A 25,017-nucleotide genomic window follows, 5' to 3' on the forward strand; every position below is an offset into this window, starting at 1 on the left:
GTAACACCAAGAAAGAGTGAAGGAAGAAGCCCCTGATCCTCCCCCAAAAGGAAGGAATAAGAAGTCACCTGACACGCCTTCAGCTTCAAGACTGCCCCCAGCCAGTTACGTCACATGAACAGAAATGTATTTATAGCAACCTAGCTCCAGGCACGTGAATTTGAAAGGGAAAAATTTGGAAGTTCCGAATAAGGGGAGCCCCTGGTGACTGTGAATTACAAGTCCATTCCTCCTCCCCATCCGTGATGTCACGCTCCTTTGCTCCTGTCACTTCAGGTCCCCCCTGAGCAGAAACAACGTCAGCATCAACAACAATGTCAACAACAAAAACATCATTGACATTTATAAATAACAGGAAAACTAGCCCCTGGGTGGAGCAGGGCTGGATTCTTGCTGTTTCTAGGACTGGAAGCCTGGACTGGGCTCTGTCCCTGTGTTCCTTCTCCTCAGCAAAGCTGTGGCTTTGAGAGGTTTAATGTTTGATTTACATAGGAAGATTGCTTGGCTGGATCAAAAGAAAATAATTGGAAGTACCTACCTTGCCACTGGTTTGCTCCCTTCTCCTCTATGAGAGAAGGGATCAGGAACCAGAGGAGAAAAACATTTTTTTCAACATTGTAAATCATTCCATTCCTCATCCCCTTTTGGTAAAGAAATATTTAAGTCGCATGCATTCTTGGAGAGAATTTTCAAAAAACACTCAGCCCACAGGAATTCTGTTCATCCCACAAAATCTGCCTGGGTCCTGCGAGCATTAGCTAAGACGGGTTCCTCCACTTTCAGCCCATCAGCATTTTCTTGCTCCTTTGATACCAGTAGGTTAGGGTAACACAGACATCTGCTGCATCAGGACACAATGGGCCAAGCCAGGCCTCCTCCCAAGCCGGGGCTCCGGTCACAAGTCATTGTAGAAGGAACAGAAAAAAAGAGGCCCGTACTCAGCTACACTTCTCTAAGCTCTCCAGCTAAACTCTCTTTGGTGCTTATCTTATTTATTATATAGTTTCTGTCCAGTGTTTTTTGAGTTTTCTGTTTAAATTATTTATGAAAACAAACACGGCCCAGGATTTATCACAGTGGCTTACTGTCTATATGGAATAGTTTTTGGAGATAAGATTAGCTGTGAGAAAGAAAAACAGCCATTTTGGGGTGTTCACCCTTTCCAGGCAAGACGGGTGAAACTGCACATTTCTCTCGGAAGCCAGGATCCCACTGCGGCAGGTAACCAACTGGCCACCATGCGAGAGCCTGGAGGCCAGTGCTTCCCCTGCAACTCAGTTGAGAAGCAGAGTGTAACTGACTCCCTGGTTTCCCAAGTGGGAAATGTTTGGTTAATATCAGGCCATTTCTGTTCTTAACCTTGTAGCATATTAGGCTTTCCCCGTGGCGGGAAACCCTGGCAATTCCTTCTACATCAAGGAAGGGGATGCTTTTCCAACAGAAGTCAAAAAATGCCCAAGAGCCCTAACCGGTTTGGCTCAGTGGATAGAGTATCGGCCTGCGGACTGAAACGCCCCAGGTTCGGTTACGGTCAAGGGCATGTACCTTGGTTGTGGGCACATCTCCAGTAGGAAGCATGCAGGAGGGAGGTGATTGATGTTTCTCTCTCATGGATGTTTCTAGCTCTCTATCCCTCTCCCTTCCTCTCTGTAAAAAAAATCAATAAAATGTATTTTTTTAAAAAATGCCCAAGAAATCTTCCCTTTCTCAATCCAGCAGGAAGGCGGACATGTCAGGCCTAGTTTAGAAACAATACTGTTGGTCTTTACACCGCCTTTCTTTACTATGATAGCGGATAATTTGGCTCTGGCTGGGCCATGGTGAATCCAGTCACTGGCTCTACAAACCTAGTAGAAATGATCTAAGAAGTTTTACTCTTTGGGGGTATTTAAATCATCAGTTGAAATCCCCATAGCACATGATATTCTTGGTTTTGTCCAGTCCCCGTACTGGAGGAGAAATATTTTGGAAGTAGATTTTCTTTTCATTTTGTTTTTTAAAATGAAAAAAAATTATTTTTATTATGTTTTTATAACATTTGGGGATTACTTTCCTCCCGGACAAAAATGCAATTCAGTTAACATTAAATGCTAGATATTGGGGGATTCAAAAGATAAGAAATGGTCCTTACCATGAGGGTTCTCACTGATCAGCAGGAGAAACAGGCTCAAAATATAAATATAATAGGAGCGAAATCTCATAATTACGTTGGCCTAGGGAAGAGCAGTGAGGCAGGGGAAACCTGAGATGCCACCCAGCTAGTTCCTAATTGGTCAAGAGAACATCCTGTGAAAGGCATTCCCAGTGGAAGGAACAGCATGTGCTAAAGGCCTTGAGTAGGAAAATTCTTCTCCTGTAACAAGGGTGAAATCCAAGGGGACAGAGGAGAGTGGAGGTGAGTATGAAGGAGGAGCTATGAAGAGAAAGAGACCAGAAAGAAACGTTAATATGGTACATTAGGTACTTCCTTCCTTGAGAAGGCAATTGTTGGGTAAATATTTGACGAAATGCCTCTCGGTATGTTTGTTGTTTGAATTTATGAAAGCAATGACTAATATGTTTCACCTGGCATTTTGGGCAAAGGGAAGAGAGAGTGATGCCTGGGCTAGAGTGTTCATACTGGTAACAGGTATTGATCAACCCTGCAGATATATATCGTGTATTTATTCCATGCTTTATTTCACATTCTTCACAATAGGAAGCATAAAGTTATCAAAGCTAGTCATAGACCCAAGATGACAAAAAAACAACAACCCACCCTCTTTTGTTCTCCAGGCTTGTCTGAGAGGACAGGAATACAGAAGAGACTCAAATGAGAAGAAACGAGATCAATTTGGGGGGCAAGAGACAAATGTGGAGAGAACCCGGTTATTAAACGGGTCATCTTCCAAACAGGTACTTAGAACTCTGGAAGACATTCTCCTGCTGGTGTGTGTGTGTGTGTGTGTGTGTGTGTGTGTGTGTGTGTGTTACTTGGGAAAAAGCCCACACAAAAAGGAGATGTTAAAGAATCCTAAAGGTTAAAGGTCAGGGCAGGAAGAGGCAAGGGCAGGAGCTCCCATTGTGGGTACCACCCCCCACCCGGCCACATGATTTCTCTTCACCCTGGTTCAGCCTCCCTCTTCTTTCCTTATAGTCTAACCCATTAAACTGCAAATCCAGTTTTTATTTTAAATGAAGAGAGTAAAATGCAATAATAACTGCATCTCATAATAACTAGCCATTGTACAAATATTTGTGTCTAGGATGATAATAGTAAATAAAAAGAGCAATATAATATAATAGCAATATGAGAATGGTGACAATAACAGTAGTAGTGAGTAGTTATCATTATTTGAGTGCTTACAATGTTCACACTGTGCTAGGTACTTTGTACATATTAGCTTACTTAATTTTCTTAAATCTCTATATATTATTTGCCTCACTTTATGGAGGAGAAAACCGAGCCTTAGAAAAGTTAAGAAAATTCACCTCGGATTTTACAGCCAGTATGGTAGGGTAGGGATTCTGCTGCAGGCAGTCTGAGCCCAGAGAGGGTTCTCTGAACCACGGAGCTGTATGATCATATTTCATGTGTAAGCGCTTATCTGTGTAAGCATCTTCCTTATCCTATGTAAGCTGAATACCACAAGTGGCATTCAACACCCATTGTTAGCATGGTGAATTGATTTAAGATGAGTAATATGCCTTTTATAAAGTCTTATTTAATATTTTATGCCTGAAACATACTCTAGAGGATGGACTCTCTTTTCTGTTGGCGGTATGGATCCCTGAGATAGGTCCTGGATACCTGATATCAATCAACTTCTTGTTGGGATTTCTTCTCTAATCTAGGATGTTCACACTGGGTTATTTAATGTTCAAAGTACACCTGAAAAACATCAGTGATTGATGTTCATGGATGTAGCTGCATCCCTGGGAGAGATCTATACTCCCTATTAGGGAACATACAATCACACGATAAAAGATTTCTCCTAGAGTCTGAGGGTGACAGAGACTAACAATATTGGCAGCCCTGAGAAGAACATGTTGCCTGGATCTTCCCTGTTACTTAAGGACAAAATGTGATGCCTGATGCTGACGAAACATAGGGAGGGAGGTTAATCCAAAAATTAAATCTAGTCTGGCTAGAACAACACGTTTTTAGCATTAAGGTAGCTTCTTATATTTTTGCACTTAGGAACAAAAATCAAGGACAGATTTTAATTTTAAGTAATGTAAATTTAAGTCAAATAGTTAGCATATAGCAATCCCTCTAGATTGGATTTATTAAGCAATGAGCAGCAGGGTTCTTCCATTTTCATGCAAAGACCCAAGATAGTCATGGTTGTTTTGTATGGCGATGCTCATGCAGTTGAAATAATGTAGGACTTGAAGTTTCATGCTCCTCTTCACAAACTTATTTGGGGGACAAGCTGGTAACAGATTCCTGTCTTTTTCTTCTTTAGCTGTAAAAATTATTCATTCTTTAAATCATCAATGCAAAACACTCAGACCACATCTACAAAGGACATAGTTGTCCATAGGAAAGTAATTATGAAATAAAGACAAAAATAGGTGGTAAAAGTGCTTAAAACTGGCAATTTCTATTCTAAAGTACAAGGACAGGAGTATTCAATGTCAGAGAACTCAAAACAACATTATTTACATAATCCCAATTCTTTTCAGATAATGATATCCCAAGGGTTGGGGCCTTGATCGTACAAGTGCCTTCAAGGTCACATCTTCTCTGTCAAGAAGAGTGACAAAGTCAGAATTTTCCACAGTGAAACTCACCCCTGCTTGGCTCTCTGTATGACAGGTATTCCTTGGGGGACACTAGAGGATTTGCCTCTGGATACAAAGGCACAGGAAAGGCAGGGTGAGAGATGTCACCGAATGCAACATTTCAACAGCCATCTGACTTGTGTGCTCATAACGTTGATCCCTCCTGGCTCCATCCTTCAACGTTTGCTGGGTACGAGTGAAGCCAGAGATCCCTTATGAGACTCAAACCAGATCCCAGAAATCCTCCGGCCCCAAAATCATGGTTTGGAGAATACCCATCCCAGGTTTGGATCCCAACCTCAATGTCTATGAAGAGCTGGTTGTTCTTAAACCTTCATAGTCTGGGCCTGCCCTGCTATATCTCAAATCCCGGGGGAATGAAGGATGTACCAAAGCTCCTTCTACAGGATTCTCCTTAGCAGGGAGGTCTGGAGCTAGTCTCCCAGAGGAGGCTCTGAAAAAGAACATTGGCACCTCTCCAAGAGAACCCAGGCAGACTGATCCAGTTTTCCGAGCTCGGTGTATTGGAAGCCACATCAGACATTAGAGTGCAAAAGATCCTTGGTCAGTCAGAAAGGGGCAGGAGGAAGAGCAGCTGTTTAAACCTAACCAAAGCCCTCTTCCCTAGGTGAACATCCTCCCGAATAATTTCCTTCTAGAGATTTCTGTGCCTGAAAACTCTAAGGAACATTTTGCCTCTGGTTTCTGAAGGCAAGTTCACGCTCGGCCTGAGTGGGTAGTATGAAAGCAGATTGCTTAATCCATGGGCATTTTCCCACTGTACGGTCATGACCTGAAGCACGCCACTACCAAATTTTGACACGGATTGCAGTTCCCATCACTTAACACATACGTATTGCAATTTGACATGTACTGTAATTCCCATTCCTTAACCCAGCCTCAGACTGTCAAATTCTGATGAGCCTGGAATAAGCGAGGCATTGACTGTCAAGTAACAGAGGCATTCACCGGCAAGTAATCAAGCTGTAATTTCCCGACACCTGCCTAGAGGTAGGCGGATCCCCAAGTGCACAGTTAACGTGGTGGCCACCGCATTATGACATGACTCCCTCATCACAGCCAGTGGCTTTAAGCTCTGGTCAGGCAGAGCTTGTGTTCAGTCTAAATCTAAGATGAAGCAGTGACTATGGCGCCTATGCTGAGATGTTCTGTGGAGTGGTGCCTCCTGACTACGGTTAGTTGGTGGTGTGGCCTAGAAGAAAGAACACTTTTCACCGAGGGCCAGCTCTGTCCACATTGCAGCGTGAATTCAGGCACAAACCTCGCTCCTTCTAAGCACTTCAGTGTCCCACCAAGGGGATACTTATTATCATGCTTATCTCATGGGATCATTATGAGAACGAGTGAGACGCTTAAATGTCATACTAACATTAGATTACGTTATAAATTGCCTTGGTGTTCAACCATTCTTGCAAATGCTACTCCAGCGGGTGTCAGTGGAAGGGCAGGTTCTGATGCTTCTAGAATACCTTCTTCCACCTCAGCTCAGCCCCGGGCCAGATTTCTACAAGCCAACCTAAGTGGCAACTTCATTTTAGACCCTTTTCCAAGCTACGTGCAACCTTTTGAACTGTTTAATCAGATTAGAATTTAACAGGGAAATAAATAAACATCAGCTCCACATAACCACCTGGAAGCTGGATGAGTTAGTAGACTGAAAAATGAAGCGGGCTCTCGATATGAGCAGGAACTCATTTCCCCGGAACAGCTGCTGGCCTAGGGGAGCTGCTGCGACAGACAGGGCCCCGGCGTGTTCACGGGAAGGGACTGGAGCCCAGATTTCCCCATTGAAAATGATTAGCCCAGGACCTGGGGACGTCAACCTTCTATGAAAACAGACGTCCTAGGCTCTTCTCCTCTTCCAAGATCCTGTATCCTTGCTGGAAGGGGTGTTCAAATCTCAAGGACTGAGGAGATACCGCATTTACTTCACTGGCAAAGAAAGTAGAGACGAGATCTCCGTTTTTCAAGAGCACCATTTGCTCTGCTAATAGGACAAGGATGATTGTCCTTTCACCATCATCAACCGAGCAACTAAGTATTTAGATTGCAGGTCACAGGGCCCAGCCTGACTTTGGAAGGAGGCAGTGCACCTGATCCCAGCAGCAGCTGGCTCTGCCCCAGGCCTGCCCGAGCCAGGGTGTTTACATCAGCGAAATCACCTGGGTCTCCGGGAAAGTGAGGTAAGGCGAAGGTGAAGGCGGTTACGCAACATAAACATTTTCATTGTTCTGGCCATCATACGTTTCTCCACACAAACTTTGGAGGCTACAGTAAAGCCTCTTCAAGTAACCCGCAGTGGCTTAAGAAGTCAGAATATCCACCCAAACACCAAGGCAGCAAACGCCCAGAACTGAGCTGCCCAATACAGTGGCCACTAGCACATGGGGCTATTTAACTTTAAATTTAAATGAATTAAAATAAAATTTAGAAGTCAGCCGTTCCTTGTCTCACCAGCCACATTTCACATGCTCGGTAGCCACATGAGGTCCATGGCTGCCATATTGGACCGCACACATATAGACCATATCCAGTGGTTCTCAACCTTCTGGCCCTTTAAATACAGTTCCTCATGTTGTGACCCAACCATAAAATTATTTTCGTTGCTACTTCATAACTGTAATGTTGCTACTGTTATGAATCGTAATGTAAATATCTGATATGCAGGATGGTCTTAGGCGACCCCTGTGAAAGGGTCGTTCGACCGCCAAAGGGGTCGCGACCCACAGGTTGAGAACCGCTGATATAGACCATCTGCATCGTTACAGAAAGATCTGGGGGCAGCCCTGCTTCACATTGTGGTCAAGTCCAAAACGCAAACAAGACAACACCCCATGGGCCAGGAAGGGGTTTTGTTTCCCAGATACTGGCCATGCATAACCCACAATACAATACTTTGCAGAACAGTAGGCAATCAAGCCAGGCTTGATTTGCATTGTGTGTGTTTTTCTACCACCTGGGTATATTTGCACAATTCCTTTCACTACCTATTTATTCAGCCTATCCTGTCTGTGAAATCTTCAGCTTCTCCTCTTTCAAACAGCTCTTAGGGAGTTGTTCTCCCATTAATCTGTCAGTGTCAACCTACCAGCACCCTTAGAAGTGTCACGACAGCAGGCAGGACCCAGCGCGGGCATATGCGTTCCGGGAGTCACACTGTTAATTTTCTCTAACTTCTGCTCATCCACTGTCAGATTCCTGTGGGTCAGGCCTCCCTTCTTCCTGTCCCGAGGCCCCTGTGCGGAGGAGACAGCTCACACAAGCACACGCTGGTTCTGACTGCCCCGCCTGGGAGGCGGTGAGTCATCTCTAACACCTGGCTCGGTGTTTGTCACAGCTCCCTCTTGCCTCTGGCTCAGATTCTGCACCCTCGAGGTTCACCTGAGTAATAAGGCTGCTCTGCCCACAGCGTCACCAGCCCGAAATGTACCTCACAGAGACGGAATGCACAGCCCACGGTTTGACCACTGCGGGTCTGTGGGAATTTTCATTTGCGTTTGTTTTCCATTTTAGCTGTGGATCCGTTCACCTTGATGTGCCCCAAGAGCCCCTCAGACTCCAGGGGCTGGATACGTCATCCTCTGCCCTCAAATTGTTCCTCTTCTTGAATCTATTTCTGCCTAAGGCAGAATTCTGGAAATTATCTAAGAATCCTCCCCCTGCTCCTCCTCACACTTCACAGTAATCAGACTCTGAAGCTGGACTGTCTTATCTCCTCTCTCTTGAATCTGTCCACCAGCACCTCCCTTTCCAGGGTCTATCTTTTTTGCCTGGAAGGTTGTAGGAGTCATTTGCCTGGTCCCTTTGTCTTCACCTCATTCCTTCCCATCAGTCTTTGAGGCTGCAGGATGAATAATCCTCTAGCCCAGCATGGTTCAGTGGTTGAGCGTCCACCTATGAACCAGGTTGAGCGAATCACGGTTTGATTCCCAGTCAAGGGGTTGCCCGCTCAATCCCAAGTAGAGGGCGTGCAGGAGGCAGCAGATCAATGATTCTCTTTTATCATTGATGTTTCTGTCTCTCCCTCCTCCTTATTATCTAAAATCAATAAAAATATATTTAAAAAAGAAAAAGAATGATCCTCTAGAAGCAAATTGGATCGTGTCATTCCTCTATTAAAAATTCTTTAGTGGCCCTAGCTGGTTTGGCTCAGTGGGTAGAGTGTCAGCCTAGGGACTGAAGGGTTTTGGGCTCGAATCCCAGTAGGGGGCATGCAAGAGACAACCGATCAATGATTCTCTCTCTCCCTTTCCCTTCCTTTCTGAAATAAATTTTTAAAAAAATTTTTTAATAAATAAATTCCATTGTCTTTGGGATCATGTTCAAATACGCTCACAAGGTACTCAAGACCCTGATGACTTGACCTTCAATTCTGAGGGCACCTCCTCTGGGAAGAATTTCCAAGGCTTTTCCTGGGGGGTCGGGTGACTGCTCTGTCCCTCCTTTGTATTGCCATCACACGCTCTGGGTTCAAATCTACCTACGGTACACACCTTCCTCTCTGCCTCTGCCTTAAGCTAGCGCTGCTCAAGAGCAGGAGTGTTCATTGTCGCATTCCCGATGGCCACCACAGAGAAGGAGCACGGTGAATGTTCAATGGCTGACAGTTGCCAGGGTGTTGTAGGCATGAGCACATGTTGAGGTCAGAGCGCCAAAGCCACAGCGGCCACAACAGGACTCCTCCCCCTGCGCGGGAGCAGAAAGGTCATGCTGTTACTCAGAGGAAGGAACGCTCCCTGACCTGGCCTGAACTTGTTGAGAGGTCAGTAGTCTGGTGAGGCTGCCCCTGTGCAGTGGTGGCCCGTCTGGGCTTGAAGATTCGTCCATTATCATCAACACCTTGGAAACCTCCGCCCTGGAGAGAGCATGCCTGTCCTGGCCTACCGCTCTGCAAAGGGACAGCTGGCTTCTGTAAGCTCTGGCAGTTCCTTTTGTCCCGGGTGGGCATGCACACAAAGACATAGGACAGCTGGGTGGCAGCTCTCCGCGGGCCGAGGAAGCTCAGACGGGCCCACAGTCGACTGGGGATTCACTGTCCTTCGTAACAGAAGTCGTCTGACTGTGACTGGACGTTCCGCCGGATCACTCTCCGGACTGCGTTGGATCTTTCTCTCATGATAAGATTGTAGATAAATTGGAATGGCTGGTGCGCAGGCCCCTCTGTGGGCAAAGCTTGCTGGCGACTGCCAAGGGCATGAGTGGAGCGAACGGATATTATTCCTGTGTCCTGGGCAAAGCCAGCGGTGCTTCGTTTCTCCTCCGTTTCTGCACTTCATCAGAGCTCCAGGAGGCGGTTTTAAAATAGGCCATGGCAGTAAAATGGGGCAACTGTCAGGTTAAATGGCAGCTGCTTCCAGGATACTGTTCTGCCTTTTTCAGCAGATAAGACAGCCCAGAGTCAATCCTTGCACCAGGGTGATTCTGCCACCAGCCTGCAATGCAAACACCTATTGTTACCTCCCCCCACGCCCCCCTCCTCACTGAAACTGTCGGAGCCGAGATTGGTGGCCTCTGACGGGAAGAGTTCCCTGTGTTAATTGAATGCAACGGCTCAGAAATTGCATGAGGGAAGATTATTATATGAAGTGGCTTTTTCTCCCGTTTTCTGTGGTGCTATGTATTTCAGTTTACCACATTTTATTTTTAAAAATTCCGTTTTAAAAAAGGATTCTGATTCATTTTTAAAACCAAAAAAAACCTTGTTAAGAACCAATTAAAATTCAGATATCAAAATTTAAAATGTTTTCAGTTGCGAGGTATTATTATTCCGCTGCATACCTGCCTTAAACGTGGTTTACCGCATACAGCATTTCATCCTGGAACCTGGTGGTTTTGTTTTCATATGGCTTTATTTGTTAAGGAATTATAACCCTTTTGTGTCTGAGACGCTGTGCTGGGGGCTAGGGGAGGCGGCAAGGATAAGCCCCGCCCCCGCCTCAGGGCGCTCAGCGGGGTGAAAGGCGACCTCACGCAAATGCCTGCGGTTCAGGACGTGTCTGCTGAGCGTAAAAAAAGGCAGCGGGAAACCTGGGAAAACTCCACAGCGGATGCACATTTTCAGCTGGACCTTAGTCACCGGCAGGATTTGGGGAGCAGGTGGTGGGAGTGGGGAGCTGAGGTGGGGGGACCTGGCGGGTGGATGGAAGGGCCTAGGACCTCGGTGGAGAGCTGGGCACATTTGGAAAAGGGTGAGCCATCCAGCCTCCCTGCAGCCCAGGAAATGGCATCAGACCCCTGTTCAGAGCCCCCTCCCTGGAGGGCGCTGTTGGCCTCCCTCCTGCACCCCTTCCTTAGGCTCAGGAGGCACGAGGGTCCACTGAGGCTTATGCTGTTTTATTCCACCATCTCCCCTGCCCCACCTCACACACCTCGGTCATCCTGTTGTCTCCTGGCCTCTCTCCCTTACTCAGTGGAGACTGTGGCTCCATCTCTGGGGCCCCATTGCCTGGTCTCCCCCACAATCCTACACCACTTCAGCATCTGCCTGGTGAATGCAGCCACACCCTAGCTTCTCAGGTCCCAGTGCCTCTTAAAGTGCCGCCTCCCCTCATAAGGGCCCCCTCTGTTTCAGTCTGCCATCCCCGCCACCAACAGCACACCCTCAACTACATCATCAACCAGAAGTTCTCCATCTCCAGAAACCTACTGATGAGCACCAGCCTTCCAGCTCTCTGCCCATCCACGTCCACTGCGCCATCTCTGCCACCTCTTGGCTCCTCTCCCCGTGCCCTCTCATTGTTCCTAAGCAGCCTGGATTCTGTGGGTGATCCTCTTGGTTTCCCTGACCTTTGTCTTTTTTTCCGCACCTCTGCCGAAGGCCTGCCCATCCACGGTCCCTGGACCCCGCACCCAGGCCACTGGCGACGGCTGGAGAAAAATCACCCACTTTGAACAGTGCTGCCCCTGAAAGGTCACAGCCACCAGCCTCCTGGAACTCCTCAGTGCTGCCCAGTCTCCCTGGCCAGCTCTCTTCCACTTCAAACCTTCTTCTATGTCCCGTCTCCGATGTCTCAGTCCTCAGGCAGAAGCTTCCTCAGCTCAGAGCTGCCCACCTCACCTACCTCCCCCCCTCATTCCGACCTCTCTGCCTGTGCTCAGGAGCCCACCTCCTAAGCTCTCTCAGGACCCTTACTCCACCCGTCATCCTTTCCCTGCCGGATCTCCAACTCTGTACCAGAGGCTTCCATCAGCATTTAGTCATGATCTAAGGTCTCCTACAAAAACTGGAAAAAAACAAAACACACACACACACACAAAAAAAACAAAAAACAACAGAACAGCCCTTCCTCGATCCCACAGCCCCTCCACTTGTTTCTTCTTCACAGCCAAAGTTCTCAAAATAATTATTTACACCGACTGACTCCATTTCCCCACCTCCTCCTCACTCCTCAACCCACTCCAATCTGGCTTCCACGCTCATCTTTCCACAGAAGTGACTGTTTCATCAAGTGACTTCCTCGTCTCTGAATGCGGCAGGTCTCCTTCCGTCCTCACCGTCCTTGACCTCTTGGCAACTTTGACCTGGCCACTCCATCTTCCAGGACACACTGTGTCCCTGGGCTTCTGCAAAGCCACGTTCTTCTGCTGGGCTTCACCCTCATCTCATCCTTCTCCACTCCCGCTGAGGTCCTGGAGTTTTCTAAGGCTTGGTTCTCATCTCGGAAGCTGGAAGGCTTATTCCTATTTTTGGTATTGGAAACCTTTTGGACCAGGATGGGGGACTCTCTCTAAATCCCTCTTCTTAGAATAATATTTTAAAATGTAAAAAAAAAAAAGATACACTAAGGTATCAAAGGAAACCACTTTTATTGAAGTAGTCATCAGAATATTTTTAGAAACCTGTGATTTAGTAATGTATGTGCTTCATTATTAACACATTAAATAACAAGTGATGGGCGTAAAGGGTATTTTGAGACATCGGCAACAAATTTAATGAAATGTGAAAATATCTGTGATTTCTATTGGTGACAAAATTGCAGGTACTGCTAATATTACTGTGGTTTGCCGCCTGCATTCGTAAATGAAACATATGCTTAGATTTCAGCTAGAGATTGGTGGAAATAAAGGTGTCATTTTTTCCCCCCATCCAAGTTCATGTCCTATCCCCAAGAAGCCCTGTTCAAGATTTTAACTGCCAAAATCAAGACATTATCTGCCAATGACTCCCAAATCTTTATTTCCAACCCAAACCTCACTTTTGATCTTCAGATCTTCATATCCAATTGTTTACTCAGTAATTTCTACTAGGAGGTCTTAAAGACATCTTAACTCAACAGGCCCACTGCTAAAGTGTCCAACCTGACCCTTTATTCTTCCTTTTGTACTGTCAGAACCTGACACTTTCCCTCATCCTCACCCTCATATTCAATACATCACCAAGTCCTATCAATTTTACTTCCCAAATATATTTTATTTTTAATCCTCACCTGAGGATCAAATCCACAACCTGACCAGGAATCAAACCCACAGCCTTTTGATGTATGGGATGATGCTCTAACCAACTGAGCCATCCGGTCGGGACTTCCCCAATATCTTTTTAATCCATCTGTGTGTTCTTCTCTGCTATCCCCTGGTAATAAATAGTCCAACGAGACCCCACACTTCCACTCCCGCCCCCAAATCTCACTTTTCTGCCACAGGTAGAGTGATATCAGCAAATGGAAATCATTACATGACTACGTAAACCCCTTCCATGGCTTTGTTGTTACTAAACCTCACCTGAGGATATTTTTTCCATTGATTTTTGGAGAGAGTGGCTTTCTGTGGCTTTTGGAAGGGGGGCCAAAATACATCAACAAGGCCCTGTGGGATCTGGCCTTCCAGACAACTCTATGCTTCACCAACACTAGCCTTGGGTCCTCCTCAGTGCCAGGCCACCTCCTGCTAGAGTCTGCACATGCTGTTCCCTCTTCTTGCAACACTCACCCCACCTTCCCACCCTGCCTCAGATCTCAGCCCAGGTCACCTCCTCAGGGACCCAGACTCCTCTGCCCTATCTTCTTATAATTTGATACTATTCATACATTTCCTTTAAAAAAAGTATGACTTGTAATTTTACATTTGTTGAATAACTGTTTTATTAAGTGATCTACCTCCCCACCTAGACTGTAGCTCTGAGACAGCAAAGTCTTTGTTTTACTCATCACTCCCATAGCCCAACATATATAATTATGTTTTTGTGATTTTGATTGTTCATATTTTTCCCAGTGTTTGTTCTAGAAGTAAAAATTGCCTGCAGTGGACATTTTAGAGTACTATTTAATGAGTTTGGGCAAATGCATGGGTGTAGCCATGTGACCCAAACCTCCAGTAAGTTCCTGTCACTCCGTGAAATTCCTCACGCCCCTTCCCAGTCGGTTCCTGCCCTTGTCCCCTTCAGAGGCAACCACTGTTCTCGGTGTTCGCACCGTAAGTTAGTTTGCCTTTTCTTGTTCCATTTCTGGGAGACTCCTTGATTTCAACTTTCTCAGACCCTTTTTATAAATTGATGGGATATACATTCTAAATAGATGAGACAAATAAATGAACCCGTGTAATAATTAAAGTTACATACAAGTTACAAATTAAAGTTATAATTTTTTTCCAAAATGACAAAGACTTTTTAAAAGATAATAGTTGGAAAAGTTGCGTAGAAACTGGCATTCTCATATACATCTTGAAATATAAATCGGTACAATATTTCTGGAGGACACTTTGGGAACAAAAAATTTAAAATTGTTGTGATGCTTTCAATCTAGTACATAGTATAAACTCCCACTTTTGGGAACTTAAAGGGGTAAAGATGTGTATAAATATATAAAGACATTTACCATAACACTATTTATCATAGCAACAAAAAGAATTGTGATGGATCCACATAATTCAAAGAAATAATACCTTACTTAGTGAGTTTACTCTTAGAGTAATATTTGTATGGTAATTCTGAAGTTATTTCATGTTTCTTGCAAAGTAAAACAAATAAATATATTAATATAATTAAGAAAAATATTATAAATATAATAGAAAAGAGATATTAATATAAAAAAAGAAAAAACCCATATAGTGTTAACTTTTAACTAGAAATATTACTATGAACTCATGATTTTAATTAACTCCATTGAAAGGATTTAAGAACAATGTCACTCCAGTAGCAATGAACACACCTAGCATGCAGACATTGGTTTCTAAATACCATTCTCAACGAAAAGAAAGCAATTCTGAGGTAGGTAAAGCACAAGGTGAGGCTATCATACTTATTGTACCAGAAAGCAAAGAAGTACTCAAAGACTCAAGTCAAGAGCCAAGGTGGATGGACTTCCACTCTCCGTTTTTGGTACAATTTCAGCACTGAAAACTTTGATGAGGTAATTAAATAAAACATAGATGGATAAATAGATAGAGAGATGGATGATAGATAAATGAGAAGGAAGAATGCCACCTAATTGTAGAAGAGATGATAGAATTAGAAAAATTATTTTGCTACCCCATTGTAATTTTCAATTCAAGCAGGGCATATCAACAGATGCTAAAATCACTGGGTAAAATGTTGCTTAGGAATAGGCTACTGTCTCAGAATCATCCCCTGGATTATCTACTGATTACAAAATAGGTGTGGGGAATGTACATTAGAGAAATCTGGCAGTCACCACCTCAACCTAGAGATCAAACAGCATTGCGTGTGCTGATGTGATGTTATAAAGCAGGAGACCACACCACCTATAGGATATTCATGCCAAAAAACTATTAACCTGAATTTTATTATGAGGAAACAATCAAATTCAGAATATAGGATATTCTATGAGGCTGGGACTCATCAAAACAGTAAAAAAAAAAAAACATGACAAAGAAAACAGGACAGAGAACTGAAGCGACATAATAACTTCATACAATGCATTTACCTTGTTTGATCATAAATCAAAACAAAAAGCTAAAAAGACATTTTGGGTAATGTATGGTGACAGAAGATGATTAGACTTTGGGTGATGGGCGCAATGCAATATACAGATCTAGAATCATAGAAATTTATACCTGAAACCTATATGATCCTTTTAACCAATATCACCCCAATATATTTAATTTTTTTTTCAATGTCTCCCCATTCACAATACAGACCAGGCAAAAGAGCCTGAGCTGAGGTGTATATGGGGTAAGTTTACTCTGCCTCCTATTTCTGTACAGTCAGTGTAAGAACACAGCCTGTGGTAAGCACCAGGAGGCCATAAATTTAATTTTAAAAAGATATTTTGATGGCATTTGGGTTTGAATATGCTCCTCCATATTAGATAATGTCATGGAACCATTAAATTTTCTTAGGTAACATAATGCTATTGTGGTTTTACAGGACCGGAAAGTGTCTATTTTTATAGAAGATAAATATTAGCCGAAACCGGTTTGGCTCAGTGGATAGAGCGTCGGCCTGCGGACTGAAAGGTCCCAGGTTCGATTTCGGTCAAGGGCATGTACCTTGGTTGCGGGCACATCCCCAGTAGGGAGTGTGAAAGAAGCAGCTGATCGATGTTTCTCTCTCATCGATGTTTCTAACTCTCTATTTCTCTCCCTTCCTCTCTGTAAAAAAATCAATAAAATATATATTTTTTTAAAAAGAAGATAAATATTAAAGTATTTAGGGATGACGTATCATGAAGTCTAGTCACTTTGAAATTGTTCAGGAAAATAATATAGAGAGAGATAAAGCGAATTGGCAAGGTAAAGGACAATGGATGTTATTTGTGCTATTCTTTCGACTTCTCTATAGATTTGAAATTTTTCCAAATAAGGTTGAAAATTTATAAAAAGGGAGCTATTGATGCACTGTATCAAGTGAAAGTGTTGTAAAAAATATTTACATATACATAAACATGTATGTTAGGGTAACACCAGCTGCTATAACAAGGGGACCACAAATGTGATGACGCAATCAAGACAGGAGTTTGTTTCTGGCACCTGTGACAGACCAGGTTGGAGGAACCAGAGAAGCGGGCAGCTCTGCTCCACTCAGACTTGCAGGGACTCGGGCTGATGATAGTTTTACTGTCTTCAGCACATGACTAACAAAGCTGTGTTTCTAGCAAAGGCGCAGGGCTAGAGGTTATCTCTGAAGCAGGCTGCCTGCATCACTTCGGCTCACTTGCCGCTGGTTAGACTTTACTCCTGAGGCTCCATGTAGTTGCAGGGGAGGCTGAAACTTTCAGTTCAAGGTGGGCAGCCACATCCCAGCTTCAACTCTCATCGCTTGGGAAGGGATTTTGGTGGGAAGCTAGTAGTCTCTATCCCAGTCCTTTAAAAGGGGTCTGGAAGAATACAGACCAAGCTATTTGCAGTTTTAATTTCAAGGTTAATGGGGTTTTGAGTGTTTTAAATTACTTTTCTTCCTTGCTTGTCTTTTCCCATTATGAGCATACATTTCTTTTGTAATAAGAAAAGAATTGCACTTTACAAAAACCAGCCATTGAAACTACCAAACGATTATTTCATGGGCAAATTTGTAGGATGCTTTGTTTTTCTCCCTCTGAAAGCAACATACAAGCTCATCTTAAATGCCACCTTAAGCATTTTTCTACTCAGAAACCTTCCGTTGGACCCCATTCTCTCTCTCATTGAGTCTCAAGCCTTTGCTTAAATCTCAGAGCCTCCCAGCATTTGACCCCACCCTACGATCCCGCTTTATTTCTCACCTCTCCTCCCATATCTATGCTCGGGACACTTGCCTCAGTCTCCGAGAATCATGCCACACCTCATACACCATCCATACCTTGGCTCATGTGCGGCCTCCAGCCTAAGACAGTTTTTGTTTGTTTTTTTAAAATATATTTTTATTGATTTCAGAGTGGAAGGGAGAGGGAGAGGGAGATAGAAACATCAATGATGAGAGAGTCATTGATCAGCTGCCTCCTGCACACCCCCTACTGGGGATCAAGCCTACAACCCCAGCACGTGCCCTTCACTGGAATCGAACCTGGGACCCTTCAGTCCGCAGGCCACGCTATATCCACTGAGCCAAACCAGCTATCCCTAGACAGTTTCTACGAATCCTTCAGGTTCCAGAAAACACCACCTCCTTCATGAAGCTTCCGTTGATTTCCATCTTTTTCTCTGAGTTCCTTTGAAATTCAGAATTGGTGCCATACAATTTATCACTTAATCAAATATTTTGCATTTTGTTGGTATAGTAGTAATCTTGTCTCTCCCATTGTAAGCGTCTTGCTTTTATATTCCTTCATAGTGCCTAGCATGGGGTTGAAGACATAGTAGGTGCATTTACTTCTCAATTAACTCCCATGTTTTATGACCTATTATTTTGAGTAGGAGGTATTTTCATGGACAAGATCCTTTTGATGGATCAAGTCTTTCAAATTCCTCTGATGCTCCTCCCAGCTAAAAGGAGAATAGGAATTGAGATAAAGGAAGAAGGAGAAACACATTGTAGCGAAACCATACCCAACTGAGGGCAGTCTCAATGTGCTTCCGAACACTACACTTCACTGTTCAAATTTTTTAAATCCAACCATTTTCTGGCCATATACCACCTCCTTACCCACTGCCACCACACAGAACTCCATCCCAGACAACACTGTACACACTTGTCCTCAAGATATGAAAATGTGTGGCCACCACCCATGTCAATCAACAGTGATTTCCACAGCACGCCAGGGATCGGCTCTAAGTTTCACCCAGAGGCCGATCCGCAGTGGGATGGATAGTAATCATGAAGCGAGTCTGAAGCCCCACATGCCACTTGAGAGAGCAGACCCCACGGCTTTCCAACCTTACAAAGACTTTAGTCACGAGGCCACCATTGCTCTCAGATCAGTGTCTCAGGCTGGCTCAGTGGTCGGCAAACTCATTAGTCAACAGAGCCAAATATCAACAGTACAACGATTGAAATTTCTTTTGAGAGCCAAAATTTTTAAACTTAAACTATATAGGTAGGTACATTGTTATTAACTTAATTAGGGTACTCCTAAGGCTTAAGAAGAGCCACACTCAAGGGGCCAAAGAGCCGCATGTGGCTCGCGAGCCGCAGTTTGCCCACCACTGGGCTGGGTCATTCCACCTTGCTAGCCTGGGAATCAGAGAAGAGGAGGCCGGAAGGAGAGTTCTCTACAGAAGTCCATGGAAACAGATGCCTGTGATATTCACGCACATGGCAGCCCTGCGGACTCCAAAAAGCATCTTGTGGCAAATGGAGAGCCAGGGCTTCCACGGCTGATCCTGGTCTTGCCAACCCCACCTGCAGCTGGGCGGGTCTTCAGGTGGGAGAGAGAAATGGGGCAAGCAGCAGTTTGATTCAGGTAGGTGGGGCATGAGTAAAAAAACCCAAAAACGTAACAGTTACTAATCCCTATTTTTAATTGTTGTTCAAGTTTACAATTCTGATAAGCTCAAAATTGTCCTGAACGTGTGAAGGACTTTTGCTGTCCTTAGTGGTTAGGTTTTTGTTGTTGTTGTTGTTGTTTTGGATGAGGGAAAATTTAGCCCACTTTGTGCTGCAACAGCACTCGGGGTAGAACATACTAACCTTCCATTTCTTGAACACATAAAGGTAGCCATCCTCTCCAGAATGAGGTTTATACGGGGTGCCCTCATTCCCTAAGACAGGTGTGTGTTTGAGGCACAATTTGAATATGGACTTTGAGGACAGTACTCATTTGCATTCATAGTCCCTCGGTCACCCTTTCCATGTTGTCGCTGTTTGCATGTCGGGGTTCACTGCCTTGATCATTCTCTTTCAGAATCTCACGAGACTGCACTTATTTCAAAGGTAACAAACACACAGTCTTTCTCTGGCACCTCCCTGACACTACTCCTTGCCTCTTCTCTCTCATTTACAGCAAGCCGTGCCCTGAGCTACGCTGTGTCATAAGATCTGCTCGGCTCAGCCATCCATCACGTGATACATGGCAAAAATGGGTTTTGTACACATCAATCTGAATTCAGTAGCACACCCTGGGGTGAGGGGCAGGCATGCCAGTTGAGAAGCAGTTCCCTGGGTGCTGGAAATGAGCCATCAGGCAAGAGTTGGAAAATGACTTCATCTTTTCTGTCCCTGACTGCTTTAGTCCCCTTGCTCTTCTGATCCTCTCTGTTCATTGTCGCGTTTCCATTTCAGACTCAACCCTCTTAGGTCCCAGTTTAAAAATCTAGTCAACCCCACATCCCCAAGGAACCCTTGCTTCTCCTTCTCCTAGGAGTCTAACTGTAACCATTCTAATGTTACCAAGTTGTGACTGCAGTGCCCAAGGCTGCGTACCTGCCCTAATGTAAGCCCCGCCCCTGCTTTTCCCAGTGTGAGTCCTGTGACCTCATGAGATAGCCTTGCCCTGGGCCAGGCAATAGCTCTGCCTCAGTGTGGATGATGCCATAGCACAGCCGGGGGTCTTTGGAAAATGTTAAGAGTCATATTCCAGAAAATACTGATTTTGACAATGACTTCATTTCGTTAACACAGCTTGATTAGGACTTTCTCAACAAATGACCAATAGAAGACTTGAAGTCAACACCTGTATCAAGTAGCTCGGTGTTTTCATTTTATTTTATCTTTTATGTTCTTGGCTTTGATTTCAAAAGAGAGAGCTGCTTCTCTTCCCCCAAATAATAGCAGTGTGCTGTCGCCTCCACCTCCATGTGACATTTTAACGTAGGAACATATGGGGGAAGAAATGAAAATTGTAATTACTGTTCAAAATCACAAGAGGAAAAGACATAGTTTTAAAATCAACTTTAAATCAAAATAATTATTATTGTTTGAGAATCTCTAGATATTGTTAAATATTTGCCATTAGAGCGTTACTGTCTGAAAAAAAAGAAAGTGTGCCATATTTTCTTAAGATTAGATCAATTCTATCATAAATTGCTTTCAGAAAAAGCCAAGAGTCCATTAGAGGAATTGACCCACATCTCTGCTCATATCTCTATGGGACAGGTGAAAATTCTATTGAACTCTTCATTGGGGCTTTTGGTTTTGGTTTCAACAGTGGATCGTTAATGTTCAGTCATTAGCTGGTTAATTTTTGAGATGGCTGAACATGAATTAATGGCTAACTGCAAAAGCCAACATGCACATGGCACTTACTGTTTGCCTGGCACTATTCTAAGTGTTATAAACATACCTTAACTCATTTACTCCTCACAGAACCACCAACCTGTAGGTACTATTGTTCACAGAGGGGACAATCTGAGACACGGAGAGGAACTACCTCAGTGTCAATCAATCACATGAGAGAGCCAGGATGCACTCCCAGGAACCTGGGCTCTGAATCTTAGATACCACACTTTAGTGCCAGAATGAATTACTAACACATTCACATACACACACACATACATACACACACACCCCAGGGTCCTTCTCCCAAAACATATGATAGCTTTTCATGAGAAAGGATACATGAAAATGGCTGAGTCTATGAGAAGACATTAATGAAGACACAAGAAGGTCAAGTGATTTGCTTGAGATTACTCAATGAAGCAGGCAGGAAAAGGTCCAATACCACGTTCCTAAGTATATTCTTGCCATTCTGGATTTAGTCTCCAACTGACAAAACACCCACCGCCAGCTGCAATTTCTGGACTCTGAATGACTACCAACTGGAAGTAAGGTGGATGGAACCAGGAACCAGAGATGGATGTACTCGGAACACAGGGGCACAATTCCACATGCAACAAGCATGGCGTAATTGGCCAAGCTTTCTGTCACCTGTTCTACTAAAGGCTTAAGGTATAATGCAGTGATGGCGAACCTATGACACGCATGTCAGAGGTGACACGCGAACTCATTTTTTTGGTTGATTTTTCTTTGTTAAATGGCATTTAAATATATAAAGTAAATATCAAAAATATAAGTCTTTGTTTTACTATGGTTGCAAATATCAAAAAATTTCTATATGTGACACGGCACCAGAGTTAAGTTAGGGTTTTTCAAAATGCTGACTCGCGGAGCTCACAAGGTTCGCCATCACTGGTATAATGAGTGAATGGGCAAAGGAAAGATAAACATGGCTTAACACTCCACCCAATGAAGTCTCTTCAGCCGCTCCTCCCAGCTCACCATGGCCTGGGGCAGCAGAGAATTCTCCACCCACTGGTGTGAGTTGCTGGTGTGCGGCAGTTTGTGGGAGGAATTCTGTTCCACGCTCACGGATGTTCCTCTTGCCCATGACAATCTCAGGCATCAATAATTAAAATGTGCCCACATTTCCTTTTCTGAGAACGGAGAGCCTATTTCATGTTCAGAAATGACCTAATGTTTCATCTTTGACATTTCAGAATAATTTTCAAGGATTTCTATTTAATTCCAGAATCGAAAAGGAAAGGGGAGAACAACCAATTCATTATGCCCTTGCCTTTTCCTGTCCCTTTATCTGAGGGTGGTCTGTTTGCCGAACATGTAGGGAGAAGCAATAATTATTTGTTGGAAGGCTGTACCCAGACTCTGAATTACAAAGCATGATTTACAGTCTTGGAGGGTAACGATGGGCCCACCTGTAGATTTGATCTTCTTTACAGAAGATGGACGAGAGGGGGGATTTTTTTAGAGTTTAGTTTGTCTTCTGTTGCACCCAATCACTCAAAGCTAGTCAGAGTATTTTCCTGAGTCAGGAGCCTTGAAATGAAAATGCCATAACTGTCGGTGAGACCGATGAGCAAGATCAATACAAATTGCCACAGCTGGGGAGGTGAGGGGGACATTAATTTAGCATTCTGTGTCTGCAAAAGACTGCATTTTCCAATACTAGACTAATGCACAATGTGGGAGAATTTAGTGATAAGTGTTGGAATTCCTGGGGGGGGCGGGGGCGGGAAGCCTTGTGGTTTTGTTTGTTGCTGAGTGTATGGCCTAGCAAATCATACTAACACCAGCACCTAAACCATAAGGCAGGACTTAAATCACCCTTCTAGACCAGGTTTCTCACAAGCCATTTATATTGTTTTCATCATTACTTTGGTGGTTGGGAGTGTGGCGAAGTACACAAGCTATCGAATGGCTGGGAAACTTTTACTGCGTCCGTAAGGCTGTGTTAAGATATTCTGACATTGCAGGAATCATGATTTGTCCACGCATAGATTTATACCGACTTCTTTATAGCAGACTGACAAGTAGGGGACTTTTTAAAAGATCAGTCTGTCTTATGTTGCACCCAGTAATTCAGAATATTAAAGTGAGGTCTGACTTATTCGATCCCAACACACTATCTAAACTTCCTTTCCATTGTCAAGTGTATGATTAACACAAGGAATGTTTTTTTTTTCCTCACCCACCGCCAAAGTAGTTCAAACAACAAATAGCAAGAAGTTTATGTGGCTTTGAACATGAACTAATTAAGGACCAGAAATGCAGTCTTTTCATAATGTTCTACAAGACAGACCAATAAATGTGCATTCTTCTTATAATGTTCTACAAATAAGACTCAGCACTTTGCTATTATTTCTACATTGATAAGCCCAGTCCATCAAAATCTCACTGGTGAAAGGACGTATTGAGCATCATGGTGGATTGCTCCAGAGTTATTGACGGAGGGGGTCAGTGCATTTGGCGTTTTTCCCTCTGCTTAGCAAGAATGACCTACTAGCCCCAACCGGTTTGGCTCAGTGGACAGAGCGTCGGCCTGTGGACTGAAAGGTCCCAGGTTCAATTCCAGTCAAAGGCATGTACCTTGGTTGCGGGCACATCCCCAGTAGGAGGTGTGCAGGAGGCAGCTGATCGATGTTTCTCTGTCATCGATGTTTCTAGCTCTCTATCCCTCTCCCTTCCTCTCTGAAAAAACCAATAAAATATAAAAATAAAAATAAAAGAATGACCTAGTAGGCTACTGATACTCAAACTCCTTTCATTTTCCATAGAGTGATAGTGAGGAGGATCTTCTAGCCCAACCAGGATTACCTATCAAGAATTCTGCAATGAACTTTGATTCCAGACTTCCAGCAATTGACCAAACATCCGTCAAGCAGAAACATAAAAGTACCATGACTGCAAGGCAACCAGAGAAAGTGGGCTCCAGCAAACCCTGTCCAGGTGAGTAGCTGGTTTATTCCGATTCACAAATTCTAGAATCCCAGTGTGACAGGTAATGACAACTATCAAATTGGTGATGTTGATTACATCCAAGTGGCTTCCAAGTGGCAATACAGGTTTTTGAGGGTCCGATGGTCTTATGCAAATGGTCAAATTCATTTTGGGGAATATCAGGTCAAGGAGGCATGGGTTATGCAGAGTAACTGTCGCCACTCCCTGCGCTTTCTGCCCAGTCGTTGGCTTTGTGTGGCACTCGCTGGAAGTGCTGCCTTTTCATCTTCTTCACCTTGGGGGGTGGGGTGGGGTCAGGAAATAAAGGCATTTGGCCCCAGGTATCAAGTTTTATGACTCAAGCAAGAGCATGAAGAGAAGCTTTCACAAGCATCTGAATGGCAGAATTTATAGCCAAGAAAGAGCAATTAAGGCCTCCGCTTCTGAGGTTGTCCTCTCTGGGAGAGAAGGGGCTTGATAAATCCTCCCTTTTGTGCAATTTGGTAAATAATTCACTCTTTAGCTGCCTTTGAAGCAAAGACCAGCCCCTCTGCTTGAGGCAGGAGTGATTTAACAGTATCCAGAAAGGGGATAAATTCAACTGCACGTTTAGAGTCCCCCGGCTCATCCCCATCAGAGCCAACATCTGTAGGACAAACTCGATTCCTCTGGGAACTGGCGTGGACGCTGGGGTAACGGGGAAGAAAGTCTGCCGTCTGCTCGCAGTGCAATGGAAATGATCCAAATTAACTGCCGAAGGTTCACAAATAGCGTGTGATTCACTTACATCCAAGCCACGACTCCTTTCTAATCCTAAATAGCTCTTGTCATACAATCATCCACCCAGTTAAGTCTTAATGTAAAGAAAATGGCAGCTCTCAGGTTAACCACCCACATTTTATTGCCTTTAATGAAGAAAAAAGCAAATGAACTTCTGAAATGATGTCCTTTCGGGCAAAGCCCCAACTCTTTTTTTCTTACTTAATCAGGGGGACACATCATCATAGTTAATATCTCACTCGGAAGATTTTTAGTAGGAATTGGTGTCTTAACTCTGTTGTTTAAGAATGAAATAAGGCAGATAGGATCATTTCCCAAATATTTCAAAATACATGTTGTAACTTATTGAATTGAGGATGTTTTTAATAGAAAAAAATGAATTTAAGTTTAAATAATGCAACTCCATACACTTGATATAATTTTTAGCTTTCTTGCCAAAGCCGGTAGCTGCTGCATGGTGTGCTTTGTCA

At 44.0% G+C, this 25,017-nt stretch overlaps 1 protein-coding gene and 1 non-coding gene across 2 annotated transcripts in view; one reads left to right on the forward strand and one right to left on the reverse strand.

Annotated features, from left to right (window-relative positions):
• The window catches only part of MARCH10 (membrane associated ring-CH-type finger 10), an 81,415-nt gene that overhangs the window by 10,921 nt on the left and 45,477 nt on the right, over positions 1-25,017 (forward strand). The window contains exons 3-4 of the mRNA XM_014458702.2: positions 2,776-2,895; positions 23,605-23,776. Of these exons, the coding sequence (XP_014314188.1) occupies positions 2,776-2,895; positions 23,605-23,776 (292 nt within the window). The remainder of the gene's footprint in view (positions 1-2,775; positions 2,896-23,604; positions 23,777-25,017) is intronic.
• On the reverse strand, positions 15,853-15,985 carry LOC111826731. Its single transcript, XR_002830108.1, has one exon. It is a non-coding gene; the product is annotated as a small nucleolar RNA SNORA51 (small nucleolar RNA).

The sequence above is a fragment of the Myotis lucifugus genome, unplaced genomic scaffold, assembly GCF_000147115.1.
Source record: "Myotis lucifugus unplaced genomic scaffold, Myoluc2.0 scaffold_99, whole genome shotgun sequence".
Taxonomy (NCBI): Eukaryota; Metazoa; Chordata; class Mammalia; order Chiroptera; family Vespertilionidae; genus Myotis; species Myotis lucifugus.